We start from the raw sequence: 13,749 nt of genomic DNA on the forward strand, positions 1-13,749 counted from the left end.
GAACCCCCCTCCCTCCCCCCTCCCCACAACATCTCTCTGGTCATCCCCGTGTACCAGCCCCAAGCGTGCCATATCCTGCATCAGACACAGACTGGCAATTCGATTCTTACATGATATTATACATGTTTCAATGCCATTCTCCCAAATCATCTCACCCTCTCCCTCTCCCACTGAGTTCAAAAGTCCGCTATACACATCTGTGTCTTTTTTGCTGTCCTGCATACAGGGTCATCATTGCCATCTTTCTAAATTCCATATATGTGTATTAGTATACTGTATTGGTGTTTTTCTTTCTGGCTTAGTTCACTCTGTATAATTGGCTCCAGTTTCATCCATCTCATCAGAACTGATTCAAATGTATTCTTTTTAACGGCTGAGTAATACTCCATTGTGTATATGTACAACGGCTTTCTTATCCATTCATCTGCTGATGGACAGCTAGGTTGTTTCCATGTCCTGGCTATTATAAACAGTGCTGCGATGAACATTGGGGTACATGTGTCTCTTTCAATTCTGGTTTCCTTCGTGTGTATGCCCAGCAGTGGGATTGCTGGGTCATAAGGCAGTTCTATTTGGAATTTTTTAAGGAATCTCCACACTGTTCTCCATAGTGGCTGTACTAGTTTGCATTCCCACCAAAAGTGTAGGAGGGTTCCCTTCTCTCCACACCCTCTCCAGCATTTATTGCTTGCAGATTTTTGGATCGCAGACATTCTGACTGGTGTGAAGTGGTACCTCATTGTGGTTTTGATTTGCATTTCTCTAATAATAAAACAACATCCAGCACTCATATTATGTAATCTAATAAATAAGCCTCCAACTAATTACCACAAAAGATTAGGATATTTTTATTTCACAAAACATCCCTGTTACTCATAAGACACCTGAAATTACCTCCCAATTCATTTTTAGTCAAATAATAGAAATAATGATGCTTCTCCTCCTGATGTTGCTGATATTCTTAATAATAACTAATATTTTATGTAATGCTTATTCTCTGTCAGATACCATTCAAAGTACTTTACATATATTAACTAATTTATAAACTGATATTGTGTTATGAACCTGTCACTTATAGTCAAGAACAGTCGATTTCCACAAATTTACTTACTCTATTCACCAAATTTGACTCTGAATACATTTTGTACGTGCTAAGTAGCTTCAGTCAAGTCCGACTCTTTGTGATCCTATGGACTGTAGTCCACCGGGCTCCTCTGTAATGGGATTCTCCAGGCAAGAATACTGGAGTGGGTTGCCGTGCCCTTCTCCAGGGGATCTTCCCAACCCAAGGATGGAACCTACCACTCTTGATTCCTCTTGTTATCTCCGGCGGGTTCTTAACCACTAGCGCCTCCTGGGGGAAGCATTTTGCTGCTGCTACTGCTAAGTCGCTTCAGTCCTGTCCTACTCTGTGCGACCCCATAGACGGCAGCCCACCAGGCTCCTCCGTCCCTGGGATTCTCCAGGCAAGCACACTGGAGTGGGTTGTCATTTCCTTCTCCAATGCATGAAAGTGAAAAGTGAAAGTGAAGTCGCTCAGTCATGTCCGACTCTTAGACCCCATGGACTCAGCCTACTAGGCTCCTCCGTCCTTGGGATTTTCTAGGCAAGAGTACTGGAGTGGGGTGCTATTGCCTTCTCTGGGGGGAAGCATTTCAGCCTTTTATAAAAGTAAAAAAAAAAAACCCTTCTGTGAATTTGCAAATTTGAGGATAAGAAAGGCTGGAGTTCATATTGAAATAAGTGCAGGCCTTAGAAGTATAAAGCTCTAAGTGTTTAAGACCTGGTTCTGCTAATTCCTAATATGATGTTGGGTCTCACACTATTTTGACAGGGCTGTGGCCAGCTCAATAGGATGTTGGAACGAATTAGACAAATAAGCCCTTTTCCCTGTGTGATACAGCATTAGGCAAAGGGCTTAGATAGAGGTGCACAGCTCCCACTGCCACCTAGCCTGGGTATCCTTGTGCAAAGCATGTCAGCAACTTGTCCCAGAGTCTTTGTTTCTTATTTGATAAAACAAAGATAAACAATAGATGGAATATTGTGAGGATCACATGAAATAATGCAGGCACAAATATTCTATGTGACAAATATATCTGTGTGACAAATTTTTGTGTGACAAATATATATAATCTCAATAATTCTTTCAGCATATACTGGGTACCTATAATATGGTAAACTCTGGGATGCAGAGATAAAAAGACACAGTCACTCTTTTTAGGGAGATGGAAATTATAAAATCATAACAATTCAGAGTCTGTTTTCCAGTTTTTGTATATAGGTAGAATATTTATACTGTCCATATATTTTAATTTACACAGATTATACTATCCTTTTAATAGAACCACACATTTTAAAAGGCGTCCAATAGTAATAGTAGTAATTTTTGCTACTTGCCAGTCACTTTGAATTTGTCAGAAACAAGGAGGTCTGAGGAGAAGACTATGGCACCCCACTCCAGTACTCTTGCCTGGAAAATCCCATGGACAGAGGAGCCTGGTAGGCTACAGTCCATGGGGTCGCGAAGAGTTGGACACGACTGAGCCACTTCACTTTCACTTTTCACTTTCATGCATTGGAGAAGGAAATGGCAACCCACTCCAGAGTTCTTGCCTGGAGAATCCCAGGGACGGGGGAGCCTGACGGGCTGCTGTTTATGGGGTCGCACAGAGTCGGACACGACTGAAGTGACTTAGCAGCAGCAGCAGGAGGTCTGAGAGTGATACTGAGAATATTGAGTAATAGCTAGCAGGAATTAGAAACTGAATTGTGAACGGTGGACACAACGGTATGCAGAAGGCAATCAGCTATGCCAGCAATTAGCCATTTGTTGTATTACAGGACAATCCTGGGCATCCTGAAAGAGATGCGACAGTTCAGGAATCAGGAAAGAAAGCAATACAGGTACTCTGGACCTACTGGGAGTAGCTATTTACCAGTCAATACTATTTCAATATTTTAATTATCTTTAGAGCAAATAGTGGACTAATATAGTTTTATATCTCATAGTTATCACACATTCATTGTAATGGAAAACTATTCTGCATCCTTCAGACTCAAGTTTGGAAGCTTTCCAGGACCATACATTCTCCTTCACTGCCCACATGAGGTTACATATTCTAAATTATAATATTTTATAAATTATTTTTCTCCTAATAGAATATTCACTCATATTTTACATACTAGGCAAAAAGCTCTCTTATGCAAAAAGCTCAGGGATTGTATACCAGAGTCTAGTATACTACAGTGTCTGGTACAGAGTAGGTGCTCAGAAATATTTTTGTTGAACAAAATCAGATGGATGGGTAAGTAGGTAAATAAATTTTCCATAATACATCTCTAATGTGAGCTTTAATCTAAAAATTGTATTAGTTTAATTAAATATTAGCAGTTAACATGCTTCATTTAATAGCTTCAGTGAATTAAATAGCTGAAGAACAGAACAGATGAAGTGATGGTAAATTTATTGGCAGATAAAAGTCAATCTTTTCTATCATAACTTACAGGATTATTTCCCAAAATGTGTCCTGAGGAATAGTAGTTCCAAAAAATGCTAAAATGGCTTATCTATTTAAATAAAATAATTCAGTATATATTTGTTTCACCCAGTGATTCCAAAGTGTTTGGGGCCACAAAATTGACCTCCACATGACTATCGAACACCATACAACTCTCAACTTCAGGAAAATCCTAAATTAATAATATCTTTTTCAATTTAAACAAACTTTTCTTAAATTACCTTTAGCTATTTCTATATCTTTGAATTTGAATTTAAAAGTCTTGGGATTTTAATCCCATAATGTCATTTTCAAGTGGCATGGTAAAACTACCTAACAAATAAAAATAATAATTAAAACCTATAGGCTTATTGCCTCAAATTCCATTTTCCATTCTGATATGGAGGAATCGATCATTTACAGTGTGTTTGACTACTTCTACCTGCTGTGATTGACTGAAGCCCTTTGTAGGTCATTTTGTGCAATTATTGAGTCATTATCAGAAACTAAAATTACTTGTTCAATATCTTAATCATCTCAGCAGAATTATAAAACAGTGAATTCTGTTTATTAAACACCAACTTCATCAATTATTTTTTGTTAATGTTATTCTTCAGGTGATGTGCCCTCACTAGAGATAGTAAATATGAAGATTTAAGACTCCTTATTGTGACTAAAATGCTACCAAATATATTCATATATAAATGAATGCTAAATGGAGCAATAATGAAACACTATGTGGTACTACCATAAAACAATGCTAAATTTTGTAATACTTTGCCTTAAATTTTTGTATACTTGGAAATACAAGAAATTCATACAATTAAAGACTAAAAAAGTATTATTAATTAATTAATTTATAATAATTTAAAGTATTGGATAATAAATCACATTAACTGAAAGGGAAGTACTAATTTAAAGTTAGTTGAGATAATAAAGACTAAATATTGTAAACAATGTATTTTAAAAATCATTGAAGCTGTAAGTGTAGCTTGAATATTATTAAATCAATACAGAATATCTTTTAGGTTTACATAGGAAAGATAATATGCATATTTCCTTGAGGAGAACAGTTTTTCACTTAATAAAAGTAGGCTATTTTGAACATCTAAATATTTGTACTTCTTGTTACTATTAATCATGATTCTGTGAATTTTCTCGTTCTTTGATTACCTTGGATTCCTCCTATTTGAAAGAGTTCTTGTACAACCATGACTGAAAATTACATTATCTAGAGCCCAATCCTGGCTTCCCTAGTGTCTCAGTGGTAAAGATGTTGCCTGGAATGCAGGAGACCTGGGTTTGATCCCTGGGTCGAGAAGATACTCTGGAGAAGCAAATGGCTAGCCATTCCAATATTCTTGCATAGAGAATTCCATGGACAGAGCAGCCTGGTGGGCTACAGTCCACATTGGTCCCAGAAAGTCAGACACGACTAAGCGACTAACACTTTTACTTTCAAAGTCTAACCCACGTCAGTCTTAAGAGTCATGTTTTCAGATCAAGAGGCAAGCCTGGAGAACTCAGTTAACAGGGCTTTACCAAAAGCCATTACTAGTGAAAACTCAGGACATGACAAGAGAGAAGTTCTCCCACCATCTAATAGGAATAAGAAGTATAAGCTGCACCTTCATATAAAATCTCTCATGAAGGATATATGTTAGTGAGGATAGCTCAAAATTTTATACAGATTTGTTAAAGTCCATCTGCTAAAGGAATTAATTCTGAAGTCTTACAGCATTGATTTATGGGAAAATATAAGCCTCTTAAATACATATGCACATTCAGTAGCACACAAAGTATAATATATGTTCAACAAATTGAGAGTTTTATACTTCACTGAAGGATGGTTTTGGGTGGCAGAAACATATGAGTGAGTTAACGGAGAGCCAGGACTCTACCACTGGTCTATCATGGTAAGGGAAAAAGAAAATTTATTATAGAATATGTGGTTAAAAGAGTTCTAGCCAGACTGAATGGAAAACCCAGCAAAAGATATGGAGTACAATTAGAAAGGTAGACAACTGACCATGCGAAAATCGAAAATTACAAATTGCTTGTGGACACCAGCAGTGATATCTGCAGAATTCTCAGGTACCAAAAAATGAAGTCTCCACTGAAACCAGTTAATATGTCTGAATAAGAACTGGGTTTTATATATGACCAGTAGGTTTCAACTCATCACTATGAGGGTTCAAAAGATATCACTTATAACTAGAAGTTTGCTTTAAAAAGGAAGTAGGAGGTGCCTTAAGCCATGAAAGTTTGAAGGTTACCCCAAGAAAGTTGAGTTAACACAAAAGAGACTTTTCTCATAGTAGAGGTTGTGAAATTTTAACTTTATTCTATCAAGAGTAGGCATGTGTGATCCAAACTAAAATGTAAATCAAAATTTTTTTCAGTTTTATAGTCATCAAGTACTATATTTCAAACCGGCTAGATGTTTTAGTATATGATCTACATTAAAACTGGATATTTGATAGATTATCTCCTATTAACATTTCTATTGATACTTAAAGATAGTAATCTAAATTCCATTTATTTTACTAAGATATATCTTGGTTTTCACAAATTCAATGAGATGTTAAAATAAGGTTAATATAATTTGACTTTCACTCTTTTTAAAATATATCAATAATGGGTTTGTGTGTGTATATATATATATATTTGTGTGTATGTATATAAAATGGGCTTCCTTGGTGGCTCAGATGGTAAAGAATCCACCTGAAATATGGGAGATCTGGCTGTGATTCCTGGATTGGCAAGATCCCCTGGAGAAGGGAATGGCTACCCACTCCAGTGTTCTGACCTGGAGAATTTCATGGACTGTATAGTCCATGGGGTCGCAAAGAGTTGGACATGACTGAGCGACTTTCATTTTCATATGTTAAACACATTAAGAACACAGAAAATGTAAGCATCATAGTCCTTTTTCTAAAGTAATGATCTGCAATATTTCCCTTTTTATCTATAAGTCAGGGTTCCTCTAGTATCATTGTTATGAAGATGGATTCAATTCTTTAGAAAATAATGAAATTTTCATAACAGAATCTCAATCCAGTATTTAATTTGCTGATTTACATGACTACTTCTCTACACATTTCAAATTTCATTTGAAATTAAATGGCAATTACCCAGTTTACTGTTAAATACACCCATAATTTATGAACAGAATTTTAGGTTGGGAGATATATGACTGGCAAATAAATTTTAAGGATTGAAATGAAAACATAAATAAAGTCAGCTATGTGATGGTGGTGGTTTAGTTGCTAAGTCTTGTCCAACTCTTGCAACCTGTTGGACTGTAGCATGCCAGACTCCTCTGTCTATGGTATATCCCAGGCAAAAATACAAGAGTAGGTTGCCATTTCTTTTTCCAGGGGATCTACTTGACCCAGGGATCGAACCCATGTCTCTTGCATTGCAGGTGGATTCTTTTACCATTAAGCCACCAGGGAAACCCGATAGTCAGCTATGGAAGAATTTAATTCTAACATCATTATCAACTAATACAGTCAAAGGCCTTAAACGTTACATTGCCATAACTATGAAATATACGATTATATCATGTAAGAAAATGTTATCAGGGAGTTCTTAATGGTTGTTTTAGACCAAGGTTTACTTAGACCATTCTGTCAACTAAATATCTTCTTTTAATTATTGCCATGGGTTCTGTAGACATTATATTAATTAAGTTGCTGAATCTCATAGACCATGCTGCTGCTGCTACTGCTAAGTCGCTTCAGTCATGTCCGACTCTTCGCGACCCCATGGACAGCAGCCCACCAGGCTCCTCCGTCCATGGGATTTTCTAGGCAAGGGTACTGGAGTGGGGTGCCACTGCCTTCTCCTTCATAGACCATAGTGGTTCATAAAGACAGAGGAGTAAAAGAAGTTTCTTTTTTAAGTATTTCAAGATAAAGTAACTATTTAGCACTAAAAGATACATGATGATATAATGGTTACATTGTTATTAAAATTAAAAGGAAATAAATGACAAGATTAGGAACTATTTTCAAACTCTACAGACCAATAGAACTCAACTTCCTATTCTCTTAAAACTCAGTAAATGAAATATCTATTTAATTTACAAGGCTTCCCAGGTGGTCCTAGTGGTAAAGAACTTGCCAGTCAATCAATGAAGGAGACATGAGAGACACAGGTTAGATCCCTGGATTGGGAAGATCCCCTGGAAGAGGGCATGGCAGTCCACTCCAGTATTCTTGCCTGGAGAATCCCATGGACAGACGAGCCTGGCAAGCTACAGTTCATAGGGTCACACAGAGAAGAACACAACTGAATTGACTTAGCATGCATGCACAGTTTATATAAGCTTAAAATAATGCAGTTTGTCCATGTATGAAAAGGGGATTAAGATAAGGATTCAAATTCAGCTTGTGAATGTTCTCTCAAAACATGGTCAATTAAAATTGAAACAATACCTACTACCATATATGTAAACTTCCCAGGTGGCTCAGTGGTAAAGAATCTGTCTGCTAGTGCAGGAGATGCAAGAGATATGGCTTCGATCTCTGAGTCGGGAAGATACCCTGGAGGAGGAAATAGCGACCCACTCCAGTACTTTGCTTGGAAAACTGCATGGACAGAGAAGCCTGGCGGGCTACAGTCTATTGGGTCGGAAAGCATTGGATGTGACTGAGCGACTGAGCACATGCACACACACACACACACACACACACACACATATATATCACTGACTATTTCTTAAATTTTGCTGACAAAGCTATGCCCACTGTCTTTATCAGAAAAATAGGCTATTTGTCCATGTGCTACACTCCCATGGAAGTAAACTACACTTAAATTGTCCAAACCAAAAGGGGTGATATTCTCTTACTATATCATGCTCCCACCTTCAATCCTGAAATCATAAACATTGACTCACATTGATAGTTATTAAGTTAGAGGAGGTATTTCAAGATTAGATGCTGAAATATGATTCCCTGCCTTTTTATAAACAATATATAAAGGAAAATAGGAAAAGCTGATCGTCTAAACAAAATTAGAAAACAATGCATTTAAACAGAATTGCTTTGATGCTGTGCTCTATTTTCAAACTTTATGATTTTTAAAATTCTGTAATACAGAGGAAACTGTTTTTCAGTTACACTTTCACAAAAATTGTATTTTAAATTTAAGTTCTAAGGAAAAGTGCTTTTTTTCCTGGAGAAATATTTGTGATACTGAGAAATTTGTGATAGTGAGAAATACAAAACTTAACATTTTTACTTTTAATTGTGATTGCTGGATTTAAATTTTATGCTTCATCACAATTTTTTTTTAACTATCTGTACCTCATGGTTAGACAATATGCCTCTCATTCATCCCATATAGTTGATTATCTCTTTCATTAAATAGTATCTTTATTCACTGCATGTCTGAATTTTACTAAAAGAAATCCTAATATCTTTTGATTTACACCAAGATAACATGTCTAGCTATTGTGAATATTTTCACTCTTTGGGAAACCAAGGCTTAAGATAACTCAGATAGCAATTTGTAACTTCACAATTCAACACTCAACTTCTGACGATCAAATTCTATTCTTTCCCACTATATTACACTGCATCCCTGATAATTTTATTTATTTTGTTCAGTGACAGTGCACACACACTTAAGTCAAAACCTTTCCAAATGTAAAATATATAGTAACTACTCTGATGTTATTTCCAAATTATATTATGTGCATCTAAAATGCCAAGGGCCTCAGTGTAACTGGAGTTTATGTGAATTTTCAATAGAATTTGAAAGGTCTGTCCATTAAGTATGATTTTCTTACCAAAATGATGCATTGCTGATCTGAAAACACTAATCCCTTTTCGAATATTACAAAACATTTTATACATAAATTGAAAACACATTCTATTACTATTGGCCTACTTTTGTTGAATTAAAACTGTCTACGAAATGTTGATATGCATAAAAAGAATCATATCAACAATATTATGGAAGACAAAAGAAAAATCAAACTGTGATAAAATCTCTAAAGATTTAGAAGACTATAAGATTACTCATATATTTACATATTTGGAATTATTTAAATGCTGTAATTCCTAAATATGCATGCCAAACACAATTTTATGAATACAGCAATTATATCTTTGTATATTAAAAAGTGTGATACATCAAATAACTTAAAAGGAAACTGTTGTAATACTATTTCACACTTGAATATCTGATAAAAAATTATAGTTTTTAATAAACATACTATAGAGGTAATATTTTCTCTATGGTTGTCTTCTGAAAATCTCCTTCCAATTTAGAAATTAAGAAAAACTGATTAATTATTCATGCAAATAGAAAATAATAGATTTTAGGTTTATAAGTGACAATAATATGGGGATTTGTATAAATAAATAAGAGAACTTGAAAACACCACAGATAAAGAAAAGTTTCACTATTATGTGTGAAGTAGCACTATTCAAGTTCTCATTAGAAGAGATTAATGTAAGTTAAATATAAGAATCTTATTTAAAATCAAAGACTAATATGGAAAAATGATATTGAAATCTTCCTTTGAGGGAGAATTGAAAATTGAAAAAGGAAAAGTTTTAAAGCATAGAACAGATAATAATAGAACTTTAAAAGAAGATATTTCCAATATAAATAAATTTGGGGGGTATGCTTTATTTGTTTTAGATAGGAGTGAATATATTCAATGTGGGACCAAGGGGAGGAAAAGTATTTTCTGTATCAAAGACATTTCATTTAAATCATGATTTTTCTCACTACTTTTGGGTCAGAACATAATATTTGTCAGTATCTTCAAACTCTATATAACCCCATTTAAATTTCTATATATAAAATAATAAAGGAGCCAGTCTATAACATAACTGAAAGGAAACTCTATGGGGGAAAGCATGTTGCTGTATCTATGAGCCTACACTATCAATTACAGGATCAATTATGGGGCAAGCTATTAAAAATAGCTAGTGGTACTTAAGAATCTTAGGAGTTTTCAGTTTATTTTCATAATATAAATAATACAGATTAAACAAAAACATTATGGGGAAAAACATCAATCTTTGGAAACAGAATATAAATCAATAATAATTATAAGTACTCAATAAGTATTTGAGTTATTAGGAAATCATGCCACATGGAGACCTGGTGGTGACTTTTGAGTAGAATATTCCACAAAATTTTCTGTCTTGAATTGGTTACAATTTAGATACTACTGAAATTATATGGTAGCACAAAACAATCTAAAAATCACGATTGTCATTTCATGTCTGGGCATGTATTCAGCATGTCAGATTATGGAATTATGAATTTTATAGCTACTTAAGTTAGCCTAGCAGAGTATTTGTTAATCCAAATTTCTTTGATTATAGTTTCAATAATTACTTTTCCAACTGAACTTCTGTGATTTAGGTAAAATGTTTTTTGAAGATAATGCAATTGGAAAAATCAAAGCTGAATCAAGAAAGTTTTAAAAGGATACAGTGCAAAGGTGTGTTTTTATATATTAAAACTTTTCCTTGATTTTATTATAAATTTATAGCTTACATTTTCTCAGGCCACCTTATTCCCTCTATAGTGTGAAGATACAGATTATATCTAAAGTCACTTTAATTTGAGCTCCTTTTCGTGCTGAAAATAGAAATAATTCATAGCCCATAAAACACTTCCTATTTTGCTACATTAAATTTTTTTATATGTTACTCTTCAGTGCTGAAACTGGATGGGCAATGCAGGAAAATAAAATCGAATTTTGAAAATACTATAAAAGTCAATTTAAGATCAATCAGTAGAATATTGATAATTAAGTATACAAATCTACTAACAATTTTGTATTACTCTCTTATAATGCAAAACAACCTATCTAAAGATACCATTTTCATGAAACCATACAGCATACAGCAAATGAAATACCACTTTACTTTTTAAGACAGGACATCTATTTTTTTTTCCTCTCTGAAAGTTGTACATTTCAATATAAAATAAAATAAGTGCTACTTTATTTCTATCAGATAAAGAGTACATCTTACTGAAGGATTCCATGAATGGAGCAGAAAGGATCACCACATGAGTCAAAGATGATAATCATTTGAATATCTGCCATGCCATCTGCCTTAACTCATTGTAGAGGGAAATCAGAGCCATAAAATCATGTGAGTAGAAAACTCCATAAGGAAAGGGGTGAACCCAGAAATAAAGAGGCTCTACAAAAACTATTTATTTTCAATTAGAAAGTCCTCTTATTTCTGAAGTACACAAAAGTTTTTAAAATTTAAGTAAAAACTCAGCAAAATGTGATTGCAAATTTTAAAATGACACTGGCTAAAATCATAAGATTTAGGTAATATGCCCAGTTATTTTTAATAAAATAAAGGAAAACAAAAATTTCTATAGATATTTAATTTTCATTTTAAAAATATAAAGTTTTATGAGCTAATGGATACACTAGACAATATATGCTATCGTAAAAGATGTTAATACAATGCATAGCTTTAGGAGAAAATCTGCATTCATTTCCATTTGAATCAACAACTTTATAATAGAAATTATAGATTTTTCTACAGTGAACTTTGTCTAAAATCTTGAGTTAAAATCTTTGGAATTTTTATTACAGTGACACCCAATACACTATTACAAATTCCAATCATATTAATCTTTTGCTATTATTGTGAGAAATGTATTGACAGGGTAGCTGTAGAAAGTTTACTGGTATACAAAATATAAATTGTTGAAATCTGTATTCCTGAAAACAATATGTAGTCTAATACTATTTTAGATATTAACTATAAGCTGCCTAAAGCCATCATATTAAATTCCCAAAGTGCTTAATACTGAAGATTACTAAAAAGGAAAGCATTGTAAAAAAAATAGATAAATGGAAATATGTAACTGTGGCAATGTTCACTGAATAGTAGCTAATACACTGCTGAGAATGAAATGAATTATTTACATAAGTAGTCTGAGGATAAAGTGCACTAAATCCACATAATATTACTAAACATTACAGAAGACACATTTTTATTAATACTACACTCTCATAATAATTAAGCTCTAAACAAAGTTTTTTAAAGTTAATATAGCCAATACTATATCTCATTTATTCAAAATTATACCTGTTAATAAAAATGGTAGCCAGCAATCTTAACAAAGTTAACTAAAATAGCATCCACAAAAACACTGTATATGGAAATGGATTTCAATTGATGAAGAGTCTGTTCAGAATTTTTTGAATTTTCTGCAGTGTTTTGTGGTACATGTTTAGGTAGCATGTCCTACTGCTGAAACACTTTCTTAAAGATAAATATTACATGTTACACATTATCTTTTAGAGGTTATAATATTCTTTATTCTGGACAGTGTGCTATAAAATCCAACTAACTTTTATACTGCAATTTAGTTATGATCACAATGTTGCCTCAGCAAGAAAATGGCCATTTTTGCTTACTCAAATTACCATGTTTTACAGCTAAAGATATTTTGCCTCTAACATAAAATGCAGTTGTGTATACCAAAATCATTTTACACGTCAAAAGAGACAGAGGTATTAATTAAATATACCTTGATATGGAGCACTAAATCCACGATATCGATGATTGCTGTCTGTAACAAAATGCAGTCTGAGCCAGTTTTTGTTGCTGATTATTGGTGGTGGTATATTCATTCCAGATAACCTGAATTATGGGAGACAACAACAAACAAATTTTAAAAGCTTTTCAGTAGTAAACATTTTCACTGAATTGGGACCCAAAAAAGTTTACATGTATACAATATTCATAACTTTTCACTGCTACCTTTTTAAGCACAAGTGAAATAGTTGTTTTATGCATAGAAAAGTCAATCATAGGATAGTATAATTTCAAAATAAGCTGTTTCAATCACATTTCATATAGGGGTAAAATCAACTGGAAACTAAATGTAATTTTTGATTCTCCCAAATTTATTAAATAGATAATAATAAATATAATGGCTGCTTAGCTAATAGTGTTGGTCACTACATAATCTATGTATGTACTGATATAGTATAATTACAAAACAGACTTTAAAGCAATTGATATAGTTTTTTCCATTTTATATATTTTTAACATTTCACATTCAATGAAACATTTCACTATTTCATAGAAAAAGCACTATTTTAATGTAATTTCATAGAATTGTACATTTGTATGATTAGCTTTCATTATAAAACTATAAGGCACTAGAGTTCTGCTCCAACTGACAGAAAACAGATTGTAGTTTGGATATATACTTAGTCACCATGTATCTAGTCACA

At 33.6% G+C, this 13,749-nt stretch overlaps 1 protein-coding gene across 3 annotated transcripts in view; it reads right to left on the reverse strand.

The window, feature by feature from the left end:
• LOC120860724 (CUB and sushi domain-containing protein 3) overlaps window positions 1-13,749 on the reverse strand; it is a 1,429,922-nt gene that overhangs the window by 902,219 nt on the left and 513,954 nt on the right. For all 3 annotated transcript variants that reach the window (XM_040236474.1, XM_040236473.1, XM_040236472.1), the window contains exon 6: window positions 13,038-13,150. In XM_040236474.1, the coding sequence (XP_040092408.1) occupies window positions 13,038-13,150 (113 nt within the window). The remainder of the gene's footprint in view (window positions 1-13,037; window positions 13,151-13,749) is intronic.

Source organism: Oryx dammah, unplaced genomic scaffold (assembly GCF_014754425.2).
Source record: "Oryx dammah isolate SB20612 unplaced genomic scaffold, SCBI_Odam_1.1 HiC_scaffold_11164, whole genome shotgun sequence".
NCBI lineage: Eukaryota > Metazoa > Chordata > Mammalia > Artiodactyla > Bovidae > Oryx > Oryx dammah.